The 23,910-nt window shown below is 40.7% G+C and overlaps 2 protein-coding genes across 13 annotated transcripts in view; one reads left to right on the top strand and one right to left on the bottom strand.

The window, feature by feature from the left end:
• The window catches only part of atxn2 (ataxin 2), a 31,533-nt gene extending 27,890 nt beyond the window's left edge, over positions 1-3,643 (top strand). For 9 of the 10 annotated variants that reach the window (XM_078170629.1, XM_033619402.2, XM_033619399.2 and 6 more), the window contains one exon: positions 2,771-3,643. In XM_078170629.1, the coding sequence (XP_078026755.1) occupies positions 2,771-2,799 (29 nt within the window). In that variant the 3' untranslated portion in view covers positions 2,800-3,643. The remainder of the gene's footprint in view (positions 1-2,770) is intronic. The other variant, XM_033619404.2, reaches the window with a different exon arrangement.
• Positions 3,644-9,670: 6,027 nt separating this feature from the next.
• Positions 9,671-23,910, bottom strand: part of sh2b3 (SH2B adaptor protein 3) — a 69,682-nt gene continuing 55,442 nt past the window's right edge. For all 3 annotated transcript variants that reach the window (XM_033619685.2, XM_033619684.2, XM_033619686.2), the window contains exons 3-8: positions 22,162-22,263; positions 20,127-20,215; positions 15,923-16,014; positions 13,860-14,074; positions 13,356-13,533; positions 9,671-11,364 (exon numbers count right to left, since the gene is read on the bottom strand). In XM_033619685.2, coding sequence (XP_033475576.1) covers positions 10,991-11,364; positions 13,356-13,533; positions 13,860-14,074; positions 15,923-16,014; positions 20,127-20,215; positions 22,162-22,263 — 1,050 coding nt within the window. In that variant the 3' untranslated portion in view covers positions 9,671-10,990. The remainder of the gene's footprint in view (positions 11,365-13,355; positions 13,534-13,859; positions 14,075-15,922; positions 16,015-20,126; positions 20,216-22,161; positions 22,264-23,910) is intronic.

Genomic DNA, 23,910 nt, shown 5'->3' with positions numbered 1-23,910 from the left:
AAAATTTTCGCAAACTTTCCGAGTTGTTGTACCAACTTAAGGGGGCGTTCAGGTGCATTTGGGAACTCGTTTTTCCTTTTATTCCGACACCATGTAGTCTCCTCATAGCTTATGACAAACTGCCAAAACAAGCCAGCGGTGTGATGCAGCAGCAAACCTTATGTTCCTCAGGCTACTGTGTGTCGTCTGCTCACACTACGAGAAACAGTCATGGCTGCTAGTGATGGAGACAGAAAACATATGCATTAGGAAAGCACCTGTGGGTGAAACAGCCCTCATTAAGTAGGTTGTTAATACTTGGTCATGTGATACCCATCATTGCCCTTATGTTAAAGTTTTTCTTTTTAATAGTGTGCACCATTTGAGGATGACATGTTTGCAATTCTGCTATTCTTGCATTCTTGAAATGAAATAAATATACAAATGTCAATTTTGGTCATCTGCATGAAAAACTGCTTACTGTGATCAGTTTGACCTGGGCAGATATGATCACTGAGAGGTTTCCACTGTATTTCAATTTGGACACAGTTACTCAAATGTAATAAAGATAGACTGCTTCAATTAGTTAAATCGTGACAGTCCCTCTAACAAGAATATTTGTTGTCCATGCTGATCCGCCACAATTTATAAGTCTGTTGTGACTCCAGATGGCGAACTGGCTCTGATGGTGGATCTAACAATCACATCCACCACAGGAACAGACTGAAAAAAGGCTCATTTGTGCTGGAAGTATTTCTTGACAAGATATTATCTAGAGGTGAAGCCGTGGCAGAGAACCAATCAGTGGGTGGACTCTCCTCTTGCAGTCTGTCCCTACCCATAGTCCAAAGTTTGTATTTATAGTGTGAAATTCCCTCTTTGTTTCTCTAGGTGGTGTTGAAGTAACAAAAAGAGAGAATTTTGTCCTAAAATGCATCAACTTTGCCTTACAGTATATTATCTTCAAACATTAACCTTTGCATAGAACAAGGACTGTTTTGCCTGTTAGGAACAGATCTCTTAAAGACTAGTGGTAATTATAACAATAATGTTATTCATAAAGCACTTGTCAAGTGTAGAAGAAGCTTTGGTATTTTCAACCTGGACCCTATTTTCCCATATTTTTGTTTCTAAGTGACTAATGGAGACTACTGTTTTTGATATTGGTCCAGTATTGACAGAGCCACAGCAGTGAAACAGGCTGCAATATAATCTTTAGGAGCAATTGTGCCCTGTCAGTCTACGTCCAATGAAAGTTGTAAAAGCTTGTTTTTACCACCGACAGGCTCAGATTGTTATTTGTGTCTGACAACAACACAGAAAGGACCCTACAGAGACATGAAATGCTTTTCCTTACCTATTGCTGGTGTGTTTGTTATTGTGACCAAGTCTCACTCAAGGAGAAGTCTTGTTCTTGTCTGAGGCGACTTGTTGCAGGAAAACCAACTGTGGAAACGTTAGTGGAAGTTGGAGAGAGGAATGCTGGGGAGAGTTTGTTGTGTTGGAGTACAGAAAGTGTCTCTTAGTGTTGTCTAAAAGATTTTCAGTGTCATGGCTGAATATTAAGCTGATCAAGAGACTGAAAAGGTCATTGCGATTTCCTAACGAGACTTCTTGTTGGTCACAGTAACAAACAGACCAAATCAGGATAAGGTAGGGAAATATGTTTCATTTCTCTGTATCAGTCAATCAGTCAATCAGACTGTATTTATGTAGCACTTTTCATACAAACAATGCAACAAAAAGTGTTATACAATAAAAGAAGACCGTAATGGTAAAGACTAAAATCATAACAGCACTCATAAAAAACAGGAACTTAAGAGTCACGCTTAAGTGGGGAGACACCAGAGGCAGTCAATGAATAAGTAAAAAATTAAGGTAAAAAAAAAAGTAATGAAACACAAGAATATGCCAGCTAAAAAAAACAGATTAAATAAATAAATACACAATGATAGTTAATACAAAAAATAATAATAATAATAGTAATTAAAAAAAAGAAAGAATAAAAAGCCAGACTAAAAAGGTAGGTCTTCAGTTTGCTTTTAAAAGCGTCAACACTCTCTGCAGCCCTCTGGTCTTTGTTCTAACTTTGGGGATGATTAAAAGGCAAGTACTAGAAGACCTGGAGGTTCTGGAGGGTTCATACGATTGGGTCCTTTCTGTAATGTTGTCAGACACTTCTTTTATCAAACTGATCCGGTCAGTGGCAGAAACAAGCACTTTTATTGGATGTAAATTTATAATTCACAGTTGCTCACAGGAATCACATTGCAGCCTGTTTCGCCGCAGCAACCCTTTCAATACTGCACCAGTTTCAAAGTTTGTTGTCTTCATCAGTCACTTAGACACATTAACGTGAGAAAAAAGGGTCCAGGTCCAAAGTACTGACATTTCTCCTTAAGCTCAATGTGCTTTCCAGATTAAAAAATTTACCGAAAAATACACCAATGACATAAATAGAGGAAAAAGAACCCATACATAAACAAATGGAGGTGCAAGTGCAAAATAAAGAAATATATATAACGGAATTAAATGTGGATAAAAGAAATAGGCTCATGAAGCAGTGGAAATTTAAGTAAATGAAAAAAAAAAATACATAAATAAGATGCAAAAATAAGAGATGATTACAAGGTATGATCAGGAGGAATGATTACAGTAAAAAAAAAGAGAACCTGTCCCTTAAAGTGAATGGCCCCAATACTTAATTTGAGAGCTAACCCTTTACTGTGATTGTAGACATTTTCTAAATCCATGAACTTTACATTTCCCCCATTTTGTCCTGTCTCTGCAGTGCAACCTCATCATCAGCAGCAGCTGTAGATAGAGGGCGCCAGCGAGCCGAGGGACCCGCTCTGCGTCGCGCTTCTCAACCAGAGCCTTCATAACCAGGCGATGAAGAGAATGAGAGCCCTCCCTCTCCTCTCTTTCCTCATCCTCACCAGACATGCTTCACATCAGCTTTTCTCTTCCCTCCCTCCTTCCCTCCTCTCCTCCCTTCCTTTCTCCCTCCCAGACTAGGCAATAAGAGAATGTTAACAGGTTGATGCAGTGACATGTTTTAACGAGCTAGAGAGTTTTAACAGGCAAGACTGCTCCTATCCAGCCCCTGTTCACACACACACACACACACACACACACACACATATGCAAACACACACACACACACGGACACACACACAAACAAAGCACCCACACACACTTTCAGGGGTCCCAAATTGCAACTTGAGTCAGCTTGCCAAATGAAAGAGAGAATGAGAGAAACTAATCAGTGAGAGTGAAGAAGAAAATTCAACTGGAACTTGTATTTTGTCTGCACCTTGTTCTGAAGAAAAAAAAAATCTTCCAACTGTTAGACAGTATTAATCTTACTGTTTATTGCTGCTGCTATGTGCTGCGTTTGTTTCCAGACTACATGACAGGTTTCTAACCAAACTAAAAACGAAACATGACAAGAAGCTTCCTGTGAAATAAACATGTTTTTGGCAGCCAAGAGGACAGGAGAAACATTATTTATGAAATTATAATGGCTGAGGTGATCAGATCCCACTTCTCACCTGACCCTTATGTAACTTTTAAGTTAAAACTTTTACTTTGTAGATAATATAAATAATTTAAAAAATGAGCAAAAAAATTTAAAAACAATAAAAAAGTTTTAAAAACTGAATGGCTTACTGTGGTTATATTTTGGCTTTATCAACTGTTCTTCGTGACCATAAACGTGCACTGGTGTTAATTGTCCTGCTGCTTAACACATCCTACAGCTGTCGCCATCTTGTTTTTTTGGAGCCAGAAGCGACCATCTTAGCCAAGGACGAGCGAGGGGTGGATCTGACTCAGTGCTCTGCTACACCTTGCAGACAGCCTGTCACTCAAGCAGCCCCACCTTTTATAAAAAAAAAAAGAAAAAAAAAAAGCATAACTTCGGGCCTTAATAAGATGTAAATGGGTGAGTTGTATAAAAATTGAAAAGTGCTATAGAGACCCAAACCATTTTTTGTCCCAGGCTGTAAACACGTTTATTTCTGCCGTTAAGTTGGGCATTTTAACATGGAGGTCTATGGGGATTGACTGTTTTGGAGCCAGCCCCAAGTGGCCATTAGAGGAACTGCAGTTTTTGACACTTCGCATTGGCTCCACTTTTCAGCCTTGGAGGTTGCCGCTTGATCCAAACCTTTCCTGGTCATGATTCTACATCAGCTTTTGTCCTTCCGGAGAGCATAACTGTGGCTTTATTTATTTAGGAAGTCTCAACATTTCTTTTACTAGAGAATAAGGCCATGTCCACACAGAGATGAGATTAGGTGTATCCGCAAAGGTTTTTTATTGTATAGACCTTTAGTAAACACGGAACCCAAATACGCCAACTTTTGAAAACCAGGTCCCAGAGTGAAAAAATCTTAAGATAACCACCTTCGCGTTTCCCTATTTACAACACAGGACGCCTCTTTTCTGAAGCGATGATAATAATCCCACCTCTTCCTTAACCCGCATGCACTAGGCGTAAAGGCGCCACAACAACAATGGCTGACTGCAGTGTTGTAGTTTTGTAATCAAGCGTGACCCTAAGTAGCAGCTCTACCTCGTTGTCAGTCCATACAAAGCGGGCTCCTCTGGCATTTGTATTTTCCGCCATCTTCTCCTTCGTGTTTGTTTACATCACACGAGTTTTATGTGCATGCTCCATTTCTTATTCTGTTTTTGGTGTACTTTGTGGCAGCGTTGCAGCGCCACTTACAGGTCTTGTATTTATACTACAGCATTTCCAGCAGCTTCATGTTTACGTACACATATCTTGAGAGATTCTGTGTTTATGGAAAACTTTTAAAAAACAAAATCGGTTCCGTCTTCGTGTGGATGTGGTCTAAATTGCATGTAGAGAGTTTCATCACACTAATGCAAAGTGGGCTAACTTTAATTGATCTTGCAGTTCATCACAGTAGAGAGGTGTGTGCTTGATTTATTTCTGTTTAAATTGTGTGTATGTGTTAAAAACTATAGTGCCCAGCTGTTTTAAAAAAAATGGCTTTGTCTTTTTAAAAACAATCAAAACTGTAAATTTGTGACTTGCTTTTAAGTATTTGCTATATGTAAATAGATGCACGCTTCCTTTTGATACGGTTGGCCAGTGTAGTTCGGTAGAAAGAAAATAGTTCCTACATGAAACTGCTCACAACAAGGTCTGTGGATTATCTTTAGTAACCAGCTCATGATTCCTGGAAAGAGGCATTGTTGTTGAGTTTTTTTAAATGTATTTCTATATGCTTTGAGCACCACAAGTCAAGAGGCATCTAGTTTCATTTAATTCAAGAGAAGGCATACATCTCTATGTCTGATAACACTCGGCAACTCCTACCAAGACAATCTAGACTGATAAACAGGGCTACAGGTAAGAGCAAACATATATGCATATTTGGGTGAACTGCCCTTAAAAGTGGCACCGTTTATCTGTAATCTCTCTTGCTCAGCAGGTATTTGGAGAATGAGGCGACACAGACGTCACTGAAAGTGCAAACAAAAATCACAAGCAGATCACGTGAGTCACTTTTTTTTTGGTTAGGTTTATTTTACAAAAAGTCAAATATACAGTTGATATATATTTAATATAATTTAGATGCTTATAACTGAAAGGGATGCAAACACAATGACAGATTTTAAAAAGCTGTGTTTTTTTCATTTTTTGGGTTGAACTGGAATGTTTACAGTGCTAAGTTAAACAGATGAACAGTATTGAGAACACATTACATTCACCAACTGGACATTATTTTAAAAATAAACATATAGGGGAGGAGACCAAAGGTGTTGGTGGAGCGGATGTTGAGGATTAGAGACACCTGAGGTGTTAAGCGATAACTCGATTCTTGCAAACTGGATTGAACCATGACACAAAATTAAAAGCCATGAAGCAGGAGGAAAATGTGGTAGCTCTGGTTTTAAATATAGCATGTTTTTCTAGAAAATTTAGGCATTTATCAAACTATACTTATCTACCTAGAAGCCTCCGATCACTTCTTTCGTACATATAAATGGTATGAAGCAGGGGGCATCTCTCAGATATTGCACTACACAAGTTCTGCACCACATCACACCCTGAGCTTTCAAAAAGGGGAAAAGCAACAGCAGCTTTCTGGCAAAGGCACAGTCATTCTCCCTAAAAATAAAAATATATATAAATCAGCAAAGAGAGGAGACTGATAGTCATAATAGTTGTTACCGTTGCATTCCTTTAGCAGAAATAAAACAGAATTGATGAGGAATTTGTTTAGACTCGGGCATATAGAAACAGGAAGACGAACCGTACTTTTGCCAAAAACGTCCTTGTTTTTGTTCCCCTTATAAACACTTTAAAGATGTCAGTCTTGATTGTGATCAAAAAGAACTACAAAACCATTGTGAAAATGTTCCTTTGGTAGAAAAAGCTGACAACAAAAGTCGTCATATCACAGCGGACTCGCTCTGGTCGTGTTCAGGAGGAAATTAAGTTGCATGTCTCTTATTAAAAAACAAACATAAAAACAAACAGGTTGAGGAAGCAGGCAGAGAGAATCAGGTCTAAACCAAACGTTAAGCGCAGGGTTGCTGAAGGTAATCAACTGCTAAAGTTAGTGTTAAAGCAAGGTTAGAAGACAGACAAGTCCTAGCACACAATTTCCCAAACGCATCCCGTTGCTAATGGAAGCGAAACTTCAGTTATTGGAACAAAATTACAGAATGTGGTGTGTGTCAAATACACTGCTTTTATGTGGAGAAGTGGTCACTGTTTATGGGATGTTCTGTGAGGAGAGGTTCACAAGTCAAACATGGAACATATATGGTGTGGCCACAAGATGGAAACACTTTAGGCTTCAGATCAGCTCTTCAGATGCTTTTGAGGAAACTCAGACCAGGTGCCAGATGCATGAAAGATGTGTACGCACAGAAACCATGCACCAAGCATTTTCCAACGTATACTCTGGTATTCATAAAGGAGGAATGTATGCACCTCATGCATTCTTTACACCAGGCGTACACATGGTTTTAGCTGAGATGGCTGTATGTAATATGACAAGGATGAGATTCATTTTTAAGTTTTGCTAACATTAATCTCCCTGTTAGTGATCGTTTTATCCTGTGAAGTACTTTGTAAAGTCTGTTTAAACATCAGGATTATGAATTAATCATTGATAATCCCTCTGATGTTCAATAGTAATGATGATTAAGATTTTAATACGATAATGGTTTGTAGAAACACGATGAATCATTGTTACAGACGCTACAAATATCCACAGCTGTGCGTAGTTGGTGACATTGCTGTATTTCTCATTGGCAGATCTAGTGAGTGGCGCAGTGGGCACAAATATCTGTACACAAATGCATGTTTAAAGCTGTTTATCAGCCATCTTGAGCCAACTTGAGGTATGGAAATAAGGCTTGTGCGCTACACTCCACCATAATCAAGATTTCTAAAACAGAATCAGGCGTGCACACAGTTTTATGAATCTGGCCCCTGGTGGTCGACGAGATAAAACACCACAAACAAACTGATCACTTAATTAAACTTTTACTGCTCTGGTAGAGGCTTATTTTTTGGATGTCGTCTTATACATTACCTCCAATTAAAATGTCAGCTCATTCACAAAATCCACACCTGAGTTGAATGATCTACACCTCTTATCATCAGTGCCGCTTTAAACTGGTGGGTTAAACCTTTAAAGGTATACTACGCAGGAAATGTCAGGCTCTGATGGTGAAAGCGAGAGCTGACCCTGGCTTTGTATGCTTGGCATTTCGCTCTATTTGCATTTTCTTTGGGCACTGTGTCTACAAGTTCGTAGCTTCCTGGTTGCTACCTTTTCATTAACTCCTGACTGCATTTGAGGCAGAGGGCCGAGTGTCTGTAGATCAATACACAGCTACACACTTCTAGGGTCATAAGTGATGACTGAAAGGGATTACTAATGTATGAGTCCTGCGTAGTATACATTTAAAGATATAATGACAACCTCGGAAGGCACCTCAAGTTTTTGATTGGTCATGAAATTAAAGGACACAAAGAAATGAAGCTGGAGGACAAAGACTGTTTGATCATTGGTGCGTAATATCTCACAGCACATTTGAACACTTTGCTGACTGAAACCTTCCCCACAAAGTCTCTCATTACAAAATAAGGACGTTCTATTATACATAGTGTAAAAATATATTATTTTCACAGTCCCTCTTGTTTTTTCTTTTGGCTGCTGTTTTGAACTTGTGCAGGAAATACTAAGAAAAACAATTAATGCTATGAGTGTAAAAAGTAGAGCTGGAGACATGATGCCACTCCCAGATTCAAGATTTGCCTGAAGAAGTTGTAAGAAAATAAATGTGAGTATCTACAGAGGCACTTGTGTGACTTCAGTGTCACTCTGTCTCGCAGGAGTTGCATCAAGTCACCTTCTATTTTTTAAGAGCCCTTTAAACCTGGACTGAAGTTTCCAGCGCTTTGACCCTCAAGTCGATTTGATCCCTCCTTGTTTTGGTGTGTAAATGGAGTGTTTCCCCCTCTCAAGCTCTTGGGAGTGAAGCCTTTCAAGTTTATGTTTTCTATTGGGCAAATTTTTCTTCTTTGTGTGTACAAAATTCACTTCAGTGGTGCTCATTTTGTTGTTACTTTTTATGCCACAAAATCTGGGGAAAATTATTATAGTATAATTGATGTGTCATCGCTAATTTGTAATACTCAGAATTATAAGAATTTCAAGTACTCGTGTAAAGTGTGTTGTGCCACATTTTGGCCACATCGAGTTGCCATCAGGAGAAAAGAAGAGAGAAGCACGGAGAAGCTTAAAGCAGGGGTAGGCAGTTTAATTTTGGCTTCATTAGGCAAAAAATCCCACAATAAGATGTAAGCATATTGTCATTCAAGTGTTGTGAAAGAACACTAAACTTCTGCACCTACTCTTAGCTTTGTTTTCAGGCTTTAGAAAATCTAACCCATGATGGGGGGTCATCTAGAGAGAGGGCGATCCTACTGGCTGTTCTAAATCAAGATGTTGATTCAGAGGCACAAAACCCTACAGAGAAAGTTGCTATTCCAGAGCTGGCAATGACTGCCTGCACTGCACAGCAACACACAAAGGAACATGGACTTATCTACAAGAGAGTCTGACAGTAAACAGAACAAAACATGTCTGTATGCGAAGTGTTTCAGAGATGGACAGAAAGTGTTGCTAATAGTTTAGCCTTCTGCTAACCGGCACTAAAGCCTCACAACTGAGGCTAATTTAACTTTGCATTTATGTTGCTAACGTTACCTAGAGTGTCAGTGTGTCCTCTGCATCACTGCCTGCTACTACAGACCAGTTTGCCAGGAGGTGAGCAGCCAGCAGATCTGGAGATGAACCCTAGTAAGCAGGGCTCTGGGAGCCCAAACCGCCCCAACTTCCTGCCGGATGAGCAAACTTTATGTTGCTGCTGTTACACAGGTTAGACCTGGTGCTGTTGCTGGCCACCAGCCTGCTGTGACACCTGGCATTGGGGGGTTTGTACAGGCTGACTCCTCCCGCAAACTGAGTGAATGCACAATATGCAACTCTACAATGAAATAACATTAAATAAATCAATGTGTCCAAAACGCTGGGTTACTGTATGAAGGAGATGCCCGTGGTTGTCTGGTGGGAGGGTATTTACACAGAGTGAGGAGCACTACAGGAGGAGGATGTTTTTTCAAAGTATGCATTTTTTTTCTAGATTTCTGCCTCCCTCAGGTTAAAGTTGTCTTTTTTCCTGATGGTGGCTCTTCTTCTGTGACTTTGCATCAACAAATTAATATAGTAATAATAACAACCATTGATTAATTTCCTAAACCATTGTTCAGGGTATTTAAATTATATTATTGTCATCATATAATTCAATTTTATTTGATTTTGGTGGCAGAAATTATAAATAATTATTTCTGTGCTCACTCCAAAGTTAATTTTGCACACGAGGCCTTTGGTGCTTGAAATGTAATATGTGACACTACAAAGGAACTTGATGCTGATTTTGGAAAACCCAGCAGTGTGCACTGGGACACAAATCCCGTCACATGGACTTAAGGGTGAGTATTAGCACACTTTCACTCATCTCACATACACCATAACAGACACACACACACAATCACAAACAGAGACAGGTTGGTGAGAGCAGTGCTGATGAAAGCCGATTTTGAATAATACCTGTGGTTCTCTGTATTTGCTGCAGCGCAGGTTTGAAGGTTTGAAGTGGTGGAAGCAGATCACTTTCTGGTGACAGCTTCCCTGACTGACTTTAACCAAGTTTTCCCCTTTTTACTTACTTTTTTATTTTTCTACAAAAGAATCTGTGTATAGAAAAAATACACGTTGTTTTCCAAAGTGCACTGAAAGCGTTGTGCACTTCAATATATAATAAAGCGCAAGAGGAGGAATATCTAATAGAGTGTGTCGACACTTTCTCGTTTGTGTGTTTGTAGAAAAAGGTGGGAGTTTACTCCACACACACCTCTGTGTGTGAAATGTAAATGTCTTAAATATTTTTCCTAAAGGAGCACTTGATTTAACCAGTTTCGGAGGCAGTGCCTTCCCATCACTTCAGGTGACGTGCCAAAGAAGTTAAATCAAGCGCTTCTACACACTTGGCTCTCCCTCTCTCACACAGAACCTCAACATCAATAAAACGAGAATAATCATCATACTCAACACTGTTATAAAACTCCCAAAAATACATTCACTGTGGACACTCAGAGTGGATGTTGTGAGGATCTGTTGCTGGTAAACACACTCCCAGCACAGACATGGTGAGTGTGTGTATGTCAAAATGCTTGTTCACTCAACTTTATGAGTCTACTATAATCATGTTAGCATCATGCACTCTTTGAGAGTCTCACACACACACACACACACACATACACGTGAAGCCGAATGTGGGTAACAAAATGTGTCTGTATGATGTGTGCACAATGGTGTGTGTGTGTGTGTGAACATGTCACAGGTGATTGCTGTTTGTCAGAGGTGATGGAGGTGTTTGACTCGGCGGGTCAGAGCAACATGTACTGGTTGTCTATCGCCCGCTTGCGACTTCGGTCAGGCTCCAGCTCATAGTCTGAGTCCCGCTGAGGGATGTGGGGGTTGGGGTGGCGCAGCAGCGGTCTTCTCCCCACTGATTCACTGCGCCGAAGAGGAGTGGGGGCTGACGCAGGAGGGTCAGGGGCGGGGTTGGTGCGAGTGAATGGGCGGCTCCCCGACTGGGAAATGGAGCTGGGGCTCGAAGTGGTGCTGGTGGTGGTGGTGCTGGTGGAGCAGGAGGATCGGGGCTGACTAGAGCTGCGGGCCAGACTGCAGTGAGCCAAGCTGGGCTCCGAGCTCCACCGATGGAGGGAGAAAGGGACGAGAAGAGCGCCTGAGAGCTGACCTGGGGGGGGGGGGGGGGGGTAAAGTAGAGTTTTGGCAACTTTATCAATCAACAACTTCCTTGGCATCTCAGCTGCACTGATGTCATGAAAGGATAATTCTCAATCTTATTTTTTTTGTAACTAAAGACTGCACTCACTAAGTCAATTGCTGACATCTGAGAACATGGCAACATCTCTAAAAGTTCATTGAAAGATGGAACAAAGGTTTGTTATTACCCAAAATGTCAAAGACACAAACATCCACACCAACAATCCAACTTCCTGGTTCAAATTTGACCATCTGTAGTTTTTCTGTGTGACTATAACCAACATTTTGTGTGTTTTCACTTCGTGTTTTACTGCCTTGTGACCCTTTCAAAAACAAAGCTATGTCTACTTGTTATCCATGTGAACGGTTCCAAGAAGACTTTTAAATTACGTAATTTTGCATTTTGTTTCGGAAACTGGCCAATATTTCACAATGAATAACAAGAATTAGAAGTCGGAAAAAAACACTACATTCATATGTCACAAAACTGTGTTTTCAGTTCCCTACTTCACAAGTGTTTTGCAACCTCACAGATTTATCCTGTGACCCAGTAGAGGGGTCCCGACCCTCATGCATTAACCCAAAAAAACACAAAATGTTCTGAAATACAAGAGGTCTTTCCTTTTAGTCTGGCACTTTTCTGACTTGGTGAGCTTTAGCTCCGCATTTCAAAGCATTATCCATTTAGAGGTGGTGAAATTTTAATGTTTTGTGATGTAAATGTATTTTCTTTTATTCTGTTTTTCTGTTGGCTTTGCTGACAGCAGGCGGGCTGGGTTAACATGCTTAAACGTGCCCATTGCTCACCCTCCGGTCTCCACTGGTTAGCTAATGTTAGCCTTAGCTGCTCTTCAATGCTAGTGGCACCGCTCATTCAGCAATTACTGCTGGTAACGCCATCCCAGTGGGACAGCATTACAGTGAGTAAGCTGCTTCATTTTGAGCCGCAAAATCCCTTTAGCATTGTTAACTCTGTTAGCACCACTAGCTGTGCTGACACTGCTAACAGTGCTAACTGTAATCGTTAACAATACTAAATGGGGTTTGTGGTTCAAAATTGAGCTGCTTACTCACCAGGGTGACCAGGGTGGAGACCAAATGGTGGGCACCAGAATGCGGTCCTGCCACCATGGACCCAAACTGGCTGATGCAGCCAATTTTTCCCAGTTTCCACTTGTGGTATTGAAGCGAAAAAATCCCCTGCTGCCCATAAAGCATTTCCCTTTTGACCACCATTATAAAAGAGACGTCTGTAAAACTGTTAAAAGGACGCCTCGAACTGCAGAGAAGGTCAGTTATGACTCTTTTTATGATTAATTTTTGATCCATATAGACTTATCACAAGTCAAAAAAAGCAATTTAAAAATCTGTGGCATCATCACAATGCGAAGTCCATGAGCTGAGCAAGAACTCATGGGTGGGACCAGCGGGAGAAACACTACTGCGCATATTCAGTGGGCTGCATACCGCGAAAGTAAACCCTGAGGCTAGAAACTTTTTTTGGCATATGTGCCAGGCGAGCCATACCATTGGAATTAAAGCTGCCATCTTGGCATCTGGTACCTATGCATAATTTTAAGAATATGGTCAGCCAACCTGGGTGTTGGTGCACTGTACAGTTTAGTGAAGAGTAGCAGAATTAATCTACAGATGTCTCGGTGGTTAACTGCTCAATGGTTAACCACTGACATTCCTAATGACTGGTTTAGATAATCTGGCTAAACTGTCTGACTTCTTGTGGTTTGTGCCTCATTAAACTTGGTTCTTGTAATGCTGCAGTGCTCCCAGATCTCAGCAATTACCTTTGTTCGTGCAGTGTTACCATAACCACTAAAATGGTGGTGAAGACTAAATATGATCCAAATAAAAGTCTCAAGTAATCATTGCTACAAACACTCAGATATCAACAATGTTTAAGTCTGATATGGAGATATGACTGAGAGGTTGATGGTAGAGTCTCACCCTGTGATGGAGGGCTGGAGCCCGCCACTACGAAGCTGGACAGAGTGACGGCACCAGCGGCTCCACACTCTAGCGGGATGGGGAAGAGGCGGAAGTGACTGAGCATGTCCATAACAGAGGGGAAGCGCAGGTGCTGTACCCTGCACTGACCCCATTCTGTTAGCGAGAGGCGCAGGTGCTGCAGAGACAAAGACAGACACAGAGAGACAGAGACGTGAGTAAAGACAAACATCAAGACAGACAGACTCAGTGTTTGAGTTTGAGCAAGAACTCAAGTGTTCCCCATTCCTTTTCTTCAACCCGCTGGTCAGTGGTCACGCTTGTTTGCATGTTTGCATAAGGCTTCCTCATTTCAGCATTTACCAACATCAGGAAACGAAGTTGTCACCAGTTTTACGTATGCGGGCGAAAATAAGAACATTGTGGGTTCATGTTACTTAATTTTTTGCTAAACCACTTCTGATGAGAGACAAGTGCTGGTGTGACCACTGAGGGGAGACGTACTTTTGCTTTCCCCTGGTAGTTAAATGTGAGGACGTAGTCTCCTCTTCGTGTCTCACTCTGTCGGACCAGAAACACTCCGTGTCCCTCCGGTCCAGAGCTCTGGACCAGGTGGGCAGCCTTGACGCGGGAAATGGGCCCGTGGAACCACGGGTAGGAGAACAGGAAGTGATCGGTCTTCTGGACAGAAAGCTCGGGCAGGGTGAAGGTGACAGGACCTGGAGGGACAAAAAGAGAAACAAAGTGGTTAATTCTTGTAAATCATTAAGATGGACTAACAAATACTTTTATATTAAAGGGTAACTTTGGTATTTTACAGCCCCAAAACCGCCATGGCCAAAGCACTAAAAATAACTAACAATCCCGCCTTGCACAGGTTATCTGAGAGCACAACTACGGAAAAGTACAACACTTTCAAGTTGCACCAGGACATTAGTCTACAAACTGTGATGAATGGTTAGAAATGTCAGTTTAGGTAATTATTTACTATTCGCCTTTGTTTTCTATTCAAAGTGTTGTTTTCTGTTCAAACTGGTTTGTTTAAAAACCTGTCTGATTGTCTGAATGCTTGTGTTTCTCGCCCCGCTGTCTGAAATACTCCTTGTATTTACCTAAAGCAGACAGGCTGTTTGAGACCAGAAGGGGCACATGAGGACATTCATGAAATATTAGTACATCTGTAGGTTGATCTGCACATAAAAACCTCGGTCAGCGCGTTGGTTTGTCATTTTACTTGTTCAGAGAACAGCGTTTTCCAGTTTTGTATTAAGAGGATTTAAATAACTCATTCATAAGAACCCTAATCTGAAGCTTAAATCTGCTAAATGCTGACTAATTTAGCTAAATGTGTCACACTTCTAATCTCTCTTCATGTTTAAGTTACTCGTTTCAGAGGCATCTGTGTATCGTGAACACAACAGAGCACAATAGGAAGGAAAACTGTAATTTCTAATAATGACAAGCAGCATTTATGTGCCATATCTTAATTACACAAGCACTACGAGCGTTCAGAGGCAGGCAGGTGTTTGTTAGTACTGACGAAAAGATTGGCGCTACTAACATATTGATGAATGCCGGAATACACATACATTTCGTTCTGCAAACAGTTTACACACACACACACGAGTGAGATCCCTTATCTCTGGACACCAGGGTGACAACATTTAGACCCAGAACTGCAGACCTGAACCTCTTTTAGGCTGAAGACGACTAATTTCCAGTGTCGGAATAAAATCTGAAGATTATTGCTTATTACTGTCTTTAGTCTGTCTTTTTCTTGTCTTGACATTGTCATAGAATCAGACACCTTTATTATTATCATAAGTATTTAGTTTTGACTCATGCAGACAGTGAAGAACAGGTGCACTCCCGTGATCTTGATCCTTTGGTGTAAATTGGTCATAAAGTCAGTCCGAGCTGTCTTAAGTCAATCTTACATTACACCAAATCAAACATGATTAATATTATCGTTAAGTTTTCAGTCTTGGCTCATGCAAATACTGAAGTTCAATGACGTGAACACTGTCAACAACAAACGGAGAAACAAAAAGCAGAAAACTGGGTAGACAGTAAACTTGTAGGGGAGTCTGGGGAGGTGCAAGAACATGAACAAATCTCTTGTACTGTAGGAAAGGTGGAGAAACTGGTGGAGTTGTGGAGTGAGGAAAAGGCAGTTTTTAAGTCGGTGTGTATTTTATCCACCAACCAGCACTTATGTTAGTGAGAAATCTTCATTTTAAAATGGTTCACCTCTCATTCCCACAGTGTCCTCCCACTAAAATACTGCAGCTAACCAACAGAGGCTGGTAGTTTGTACACAAACACAGTTTACCTTTATGGATCTTTAAGTAATGTGTTTTTGCAGACACATAAGGAGTCGTTATTACGTCATATTTCTTAAAGGGAGTTTGGCGTAATACAACAGGAGCAGAATGCCAAATAATCTAAAGAGGAATTTAGTTGTAGTCTTGCAAATAGTGAACCTGCAAGATCCCTAGTCTTTGCAAAATCATTTCAAAGTCTTTTCAGAATCTCCTAATGCAGGGTCTCGTCATCTCACCACTCACTTTGACTTCCCAACTCCGAGCTTCCTCTCTGGTTGGCTGGAGCAGAGCTGTCAGCTGAGGAGGGGAGAGGCTCCAGATCCACACTGACTGACCTGAGGGACAAAAACCGATTCAGATTACACACTCTGTATCATCTACATACAGCAAGTTTATGTTATTCTCATTGTGGAACACCTGGGGAGGAAAATAGGTCAAATTCATGATTATTTCACTTCATTTTAAGTCATTTGGGTTTCACCATCTGTCTTCAGCAACAGATATGGGTAGAAAATGAAAGAGTGAGAGGTGTGTGTGTGTGTGTGTGCGTGTGTTTGTGGGGTAAGTCAAGTGAGCATGGAGGAAACAGCAGGCTGAGGGAACACAAAGACACCGAGCACAGACAGGAAGTGAGTCCAGTTCACCAGTTCACATCTGAACTAAGACTTACTGTTCTTCTGTTTCACTGCTCACACACACACACACACAGCCACACAAACAGGCACACACAGACAGTATGCGGTATGTGTGTGTACATACACAAACGAGAACGGGAAGGTTAAAGAGGGAAGCCTGAGCAAATCCTGCTAAAATGCTGACTTGAGTTTGCAGTGCTTTGAATAACAGGAAGACAAGTCTCCTTTCTCCTCCTCACTGTGTATGTGTGTGTTTGTGTGTGTGCTTGTTCTTCTATCTTTGTGAGAATCAGTTCATGTTTTATTGTGGCAAAGTGAGGACATTTTGCAAAGTATGGCCATTTCAGCCACTCAACAAAGCTACATCTCCCACATCCGACCACATCTGAAAAGGAAAAGTGTTTATTCTCGTTCCAAATGAGCCCCCACTCGAAAAGCATCACCGCATCACTCTGCCTCCCTCATCTCTCTTTTGATGAATCACACAAACTGGGACGATGACGCACACTTTCGGACAATGGGTCTTTTTCAAAGCGCACATTTATAGAAGGAAAAGCGCAGGTGTTACTAATAACGGCTCTGTTCTATTCAAGTGTCCCAGTGAGCCATGACAGTGGGATGGTGAGCCAACATGCACGATATCAGGAGCACAAAACTGAAACACCTGTGCTTTTCCTGCTGCCACATATTAGCCTTCTTTTCTCAAGGGGCATTCACGGTGTTGCATTCAAGATGTACAAATAAAAAGTGGAAGAGATAGTTGTGTAAAGGATGAAAAAGTAGCACGAGTGAGAAGTTCAAACCCTGCCTGCTTTTATACCTCTGCACACCTGGCAAATCCCTGCGTTAAGCGGTCATGATTGTCGGATTGTTGTTCTGGAAAGTACTGACAGACTGGGGCTGATGAAATGAATGAGAGGGCTGTGTGTTTTAATGCAGGGCTAAAGTCTGTGTCTAAACGCAGCCTTAAACTATCTGACTGTCTGAAGCATCCTGTGGCATGTGAGGTCAGAATCAGGATTAGGTTAAGAGCCGGCGTGTAGTCGTGATGTTAGCAGTTCGGATTTGGAGACAGGATGCATTATGTTAACCCTATGAGACGTGCGGGACTGCCAGTGATCTTGGGCGGACATTACTGTCTTTCAGAGGCTGTAGTGAGCTGAGCTTTGAAGCTTGAGTGAAGACACTGGTAACTTGAAGACCAAAGGAATCCATTAGTCACTAACCAAGTCATCCAAGCTTGCTCAGGAGGATGCTCCGAAGTTAAGCTTAATTTGACGAGAGAAAAACTGGCAGGGCCATTTTCACAGGGGTCCCTTGACCTCACACGTCAAGATACCTGAATGAAAATGGTCTTTATGGGTACCCTTGAGTCTCTCCTTTACAGACACACCCACTTTATGCTAGTCCCATGCAGTTTTGGACAAAAATCATGCAGCTTTTTGCATGTAGTGCAAAAGTTTTCTTTTTGCCTATAGTACTTGAATATTTCTGCATACTGGTATCTCTGAACAAAACATTTATTACACATTTATGACCAGAAAAACTTGACACATGGTGATCAGCTGCATCTTAAATTAAATTTAAGGTTCTCTGCTTTCAGATAATCCATACCACTTCTATGGGGCATGAACTGTTGTTGCTGCTATCCCCCCTGAAGATCCCCTGTACCCCCCCATAAAAAAGACACTAGGTCTATGGTTGGTCTCAGAGGGTTAAAGACGGTCCTCCCTCTAACTTCAGTACAAATGTGGTTTTTGTGTGTCAGGAAAAAAAAGAGTGACAGAGTTTTGAAGCTCAAATTTCTTCTCCTCATTCACAGTCACATCAGCCTCACATCACCTATGTGCAGTAGGCCATTATTTGGAACGATATCAGCTTACCGGTGTGCACGCGGTAGTAAAGAAGTATAACAGAAATGCCAAACAAATAACTGTGTTAGTTACACACAGTTAGCTCTTACACACTGTGTAAGTGTTTCCATTACACACTCTGTCCACCAGAACACACTGATGAGTTGATTTTTTAACTGTTGAATGTCTCAATCAGTTTGTATCCTGGTCACAACCCATATCAACACCCTTTATATATGCATTTATGTTAAAAAATAAATGGCAGCTATATCATTATCAGATTTTTTAAGCTCTAAAATATCAATATATCTGTATTAGCCTCAAAAATTAAGTGTTGGTCAGGATATAGTGTGCACACACACACAGACGCACTCTTTTTAAAAATATTAGTACATGCACTTTAACAAGTGTCTGCACATGTATGGATGACAAATATAACACTTTGTGAGATATCTGAATAAACACCGAATTCAAGAGTGAACTCTGACCTCGTTTCCGCAGTGGATGAGTGTTCGATGTTCTGCTGACTGTGTTTGTGTGTGTGTGTGTAAGCAAGAGCATTACAGACATCTGCAGAAATGAGAAAGGTCCTGAGATTCTCCCCAGTGTCAGACCTCCTCCACACTTCCTTTTACAGAGCAACACGCACACAAAGACACAGATATGTATGCTCTGAAACATAAGGTCAAATTTATACTAGCTTTTTGGTCCGATCCTAATGTCTACTGATAAAGATACTCCTCGTCACACAGAAAGGAAAGACAGTATAATCTGTATTACTCTGAATGTTACTTAATATAAAGTATTGCCCTGAATGCTAAACGTAGCAGAGCTCACACTGCAGCTCCGTTTAAGAAACAATATTTTTTTGCTACATTTTTACTTCTGTCATGACTTCGAATGTGCTTGTTTGCCCATTTTGTTTTTAGATTAAAATTTTCTTAAACTATTATTTGCTTCCTCAGTAATATGTGTCCTTTTAGAGTCAATTTCATCGTACACTTAAGCCACTATTTTAGTGGACCACCAAGACATTACTAGTAATATTTTACCAATATATTTTATACCTATGTTTCTTTTTCTGTTTCTCCCAGCACTCAAATGTTCCAGTATTCTTGTGACCTTATTTGCTTTTATTCAAAGGTGGAGAGGTGACAGAAAATCAAGCAAGAGAGAGGGGAGTTATGTAGTTAAGCATAAAGTAACCACTACACTAACAGGACTCCCACACAGCTCTCCAACTTAAATAAAATTATCTTGAAAAATTACATACAAAAAAAGTCCAGCTCGCTCAATAACATAACAACATTTATTACAGAGCTTCTCAAGCCACAACAGAAAACTCTCCCCTCCAGATGTGTTACATCTCAGAGTTTAAGTGTAAATATTAAGTTGACTGATGAGTTTGACGAATGATCATTTCCAGAAATATTCCAAATATAACAAGACTCTAACCTGCTCACGTCAGTAGAGCCCGAATGCAAATTAATGCATGGACAAACTCTCATATACACACACACACACCCTGCAAAATATTCTCACTTGCATTTGCAAACACATACCTCAGCACAAGTAAACATCCAGCACGCCCACAAACACTAAAAACAGCCAAAGTCCAAGTGTTAAATATTTCCACTCAGAATCTCGAAGGAAAAAGAAGTTGCATTAGGAGAGATGGATGAGGACGACGTAGGCTCCTGTTACATGCTGTGTGTGTGTGTGTGTGTGTGTGTGTGTGTGTGTGGGACACAGCTGGCTTCATCAGGTTGAACTAAATTATGGATTTCATGACTAAGTTTTGAGTTGCATTCAGAATTCAAATATGTAATGGAAAAAACCTCTAAATCTAAATGAGTTCAGGCTTCAGTTCTGTTTGTGCTCACAAGAAGAGTTGGATTAAATGTTTCAAACAGACTATCAAGGTGTCACATAACAAATTATCCATTGAGTGTTTCTCACCTGTTGCTGATACATTCTTTTAGCTCTGTGGTCCAGGAGCTGACCTGCTGGTCGTTGTCCGTCTCAAATATCAGACTACCTCGATTAACCTGCAGGGACAGAGATGCTTTAAATATACCATCCACATTATACAGACGCTGAGCTGCACTACATTGTGCAAATATGAGAAATGACCTGCACACATTAAATGTACAGTTTCTCTCAAGCCCAGTTTAGACCAAAGATTCGGGACGAGACCAAACTGTTTTAGAACACTGCAGAGAGAAGTTGCAGCGGTGTGAACTGGCTGTCTGAGCTCGACTCAAGCCGGCTCATGGTGTCACCTGAAACTCAGCAGGTCAAATCGCCAGCGGCTGGTTTATAGAATGTAAAGCATTTCACTTGTCAAGTCAAAATGACCACAGACAGCATGTTCGCTTGCTGCAGCAGATGCTCTACAAATGCAGCTGTAGCGGGTATCTCACTATCACTGTTCTCATTCATATTTTGAGAAGATACAAATGTTAATTCAGCCACAAAAAGCTGAAAATCACAACGAAGGTACAGAGAGTTGTTGCATAGAGATGATACACTGTCTCATCTAGTTGCATTGGTGTGAACTGGCAGGTTTTTAGAACGTTGCAGAACGCCGCATTGCAAGTCGTTGTTTGTTTCAACTCATCTCGTCACGAATCTTTGGTCTGAACTGGACTTAATGCTATCAATACACTGACAGCATATGTCGGGCTTAATATTTCCATTTAGGTCGTGACTCACTTTTTTTTTCTCTGTAAATTTTGTGACTTATTATAATGATCAAAACAGGTTTAAATGATACACCGCCTTAAAAAAAAGCCTCAGGAAATACACTTTTTTTGAGCCAGACATACATGAGTAGTTCTTTAAAATTCAATTTGCATGTGGCCTCAGAATCTCTGCTTTCAGTGTTGAAGAGTAGATGGGGAAAATTAAGTTTTGTTGGCTTGTGATGTCAGAGTGCGGACTTTTTATATGTTTACACATACATGTACAGTTGCTCTTCCACTATATTGAGGAACAGAGGTATCAGAACGAGCTACAGAGGTCACTGCTCCACGTAGCCTTTTGTTAATAGCTTGTTTTCAGGCTCCTGACTGGCTGACATCATCTTCTTCTTTGAGTGATGGGTTATACTACAGCCTGTTGGTGTGGCATGCTCTTGACTGTACTTCAGTTGTGTTTTTGTTTGGGGTTTTTTAAACAGTATTTGTGTTGACAGGTTATTTTTTAAGAATGTAGGAGGCAAAAACCCCATCTTCAAAAATAACTGTGTACATGTGGTTTACGCCTCGGATTTAAAATAAGGTTGTCTTTACCCCCTACAGCCGGGCGTTGCCTCGAACAGGAGAGGTGCTAACAATATTCAGAAGCTTTCAGTGAAGCAGAAGTAGCCAGACATGTTTTTTTACTTTACCTCCTTTCTCTAATTTAAAAAATATTTTATTTCATAGTAGTGGGCAGACTAAGAAAACTGTGATAGAGACAGAAAGTTTGCACACTTTCCACAACTGCTGTGTAAAACTGCTCTTAAATGCTCAATGCTGTGGCTGTAAAAATCGTAGCTTACTTCTTTGCTGTGAACAAAGGTAGTAATCAATTCATCTTTTTTCTTTTTTTGGGCTGTGCAAAGTGTTGTAAACCAGTGTAACAAACAGCAGAGAGGTAACTGGTGACATGAGAAAACTGTGGAAGTGTTTCTCTCGTGCAAACGTATGTTATGACAGCCATCTTTCCACCCTACAGGTGGTGAGTGTTTGATACTCAAGAGACAAAGTTTGGGTGGAGTATCTTTCAAGTATAAACCATCGAGGTCGAAATGAAAACTGTTTGTTGAGTTTTGTTATGAAATGATATGACACGATAATTGTTCTGTTTCCTCTTCATGTTGGGTTGAATGTTGAAGATCTGAGCACATGTGGATGTAAACAGCACAGTGGGCAGAGTCTGCAGACTAAAACTGTACCCAGAAAGAGTTTTATCTTATCTTATTTCCATGTAGTCTAAACCATGTACGTACCTTTAAAACAAATGTGTTTAAGTTGTCAGGCATCTCAAGCCGGTTGCAACGACGTACTTCTTGGATATCTGAGCAGTGAGTCGTCAGCTTGGGACTGGATGCCTGAGACACACAATAAAGACATGATGACAGTCAGATCAGATGATTCTCTCATGAAAGAAAAAAGTTGCAGAGACAGAAAGAAGAAAGTGAAACAAAAGAAGTGTGACTGAAGAGTGTTAACTTTCTTGATTACAACTATAGTTTCTTTAATAGTTAAATGTCTTTATAAAAACTTGTTTGTGAAATGAGGAACTGAGTCTTCAGCCGCAGTCTGATGTGGCTGACCATGTGATGTTGCTAAATTCCCTGAATGGTTCAACAGCACATTGAACAACATGCCACAGGCTATTTGCTGGTAGTCTGTGAGGAAGCACAGCTTGGTTGGGTGTCAAGAGTTTGGGGCTGTGAAAGGAATGATTCATGGACCTGATGTCTTTGATTCTGGGCCTACTGAGAAAAGTATAACTGCTTCAACTAGCACAAGGTTATACGGTATTTTTACTTTTGCTGCAGAAAGAAACAAACCACTACAGTGGACTTGTGATAAGCACCTTCTGTTAAGGGTTGGTGTAAGGTTATATTTGAGCTGATTCCTTTGAAATATCTTACAGATGTTCTACATACCAAAGCAGATCAGTTTTTAAAAGTTTGGATACCTTATCTGAATTATCTTGGAGTTTTTCAGAGTTTCCTGAACATGAACTCTTGTGACCTGTGATTTACCTGAAACACAGACTATTTCCTGTAACCTCCTGCATGTGTTTGTTGATCTCAACTGGTGTTGCTTGTTTCTGTAGCTAGATTTTATGTTTGTCTTATATAGTTATTGTGGAAAATAAGAAAACTCAATACATATTTTGTTTAAAAAAGAAAAAAGGATTCAGAAAAAAGGGTAATTATCCTGAGAAATGGGGACTTTGTTTCTGGGAAGACAAAAAAAAACAAAACAATCCATTCATCTCCATTGTTTGGGGTGGCAGAGGATGTCTGGATGACAGATATTCCCATAACTGTAGCAAATAAAAAACAAATTATTGGGTGATTTGGGTGAATCAGCCTTTTAAACCTGCAAATAATTTGTGGACTTCTGACATACAAGCCTCTGCTATACTAATCAAGCTCAGCTTACAGCTTTGCAGCAGTCCAACTCACACACTTTGTTCCTCAGCGGCACATTAATGCAGCAAGGTTTGTAAATTTCTACTCTGATCTCTACTCGTACCTCTTTTTTTTAGCTTTCATTTAAATATCTAGCATATCAACGAAGTGGCTTTCACTTGGAACTGAATGGACTTGACTTCTGAGTAAGGTGCTGCTGCAATACGTCTTATTTTAAGATTGATGAGCGAAGCTACAGCTATCACACCACACCACAGGATGTTCATGTGTACAGTATGTTCATATGTGCATGTTTCTAAATATGCATGCATGTGTGAGTGTGAAGCCTCTGTGCTGCTGAAACTGAAGCCTCTCTCAGTGACAGAAGATGCAGTGAGTCATAGGAAAAGAAGAGCATGATGGGAGCTCTCACGGCAGAGCTCCAAGGTCGACGCCACCAGGACAAACTGTGATTTAAAAACGAGACATGAGGGGCTTCCTGGTGGCTGTTTGACCCGCGGCGCACAGCGTGAACTCTTGATACTGTGACTTTGAGTCAAGCTTGTGACCATTTTCTGTTTTCCTGACTTTCATGCACTTATAAAACAG

The sequence above is a fragment of the Epinephelus lanceolatus genome, chromosome 9 (genome assembly GCF_041903045.1).
Source record: "Epinephelus lanceolatus isolate andai-2023 chromosome 9, ASM4190304v1, whole genome shotgun sequence".
Lineage (NCBI taxonomy): Eukaryota > Metazoa > Chordata > Actinopteri > Perciformes > Serranidae > Epinephelus > Epinephelus lanceolatus.
Note: the sequence above shows the minus strand (reverse complement) of the source record. Positions and strands in the feature narration are given on the sequence as shown.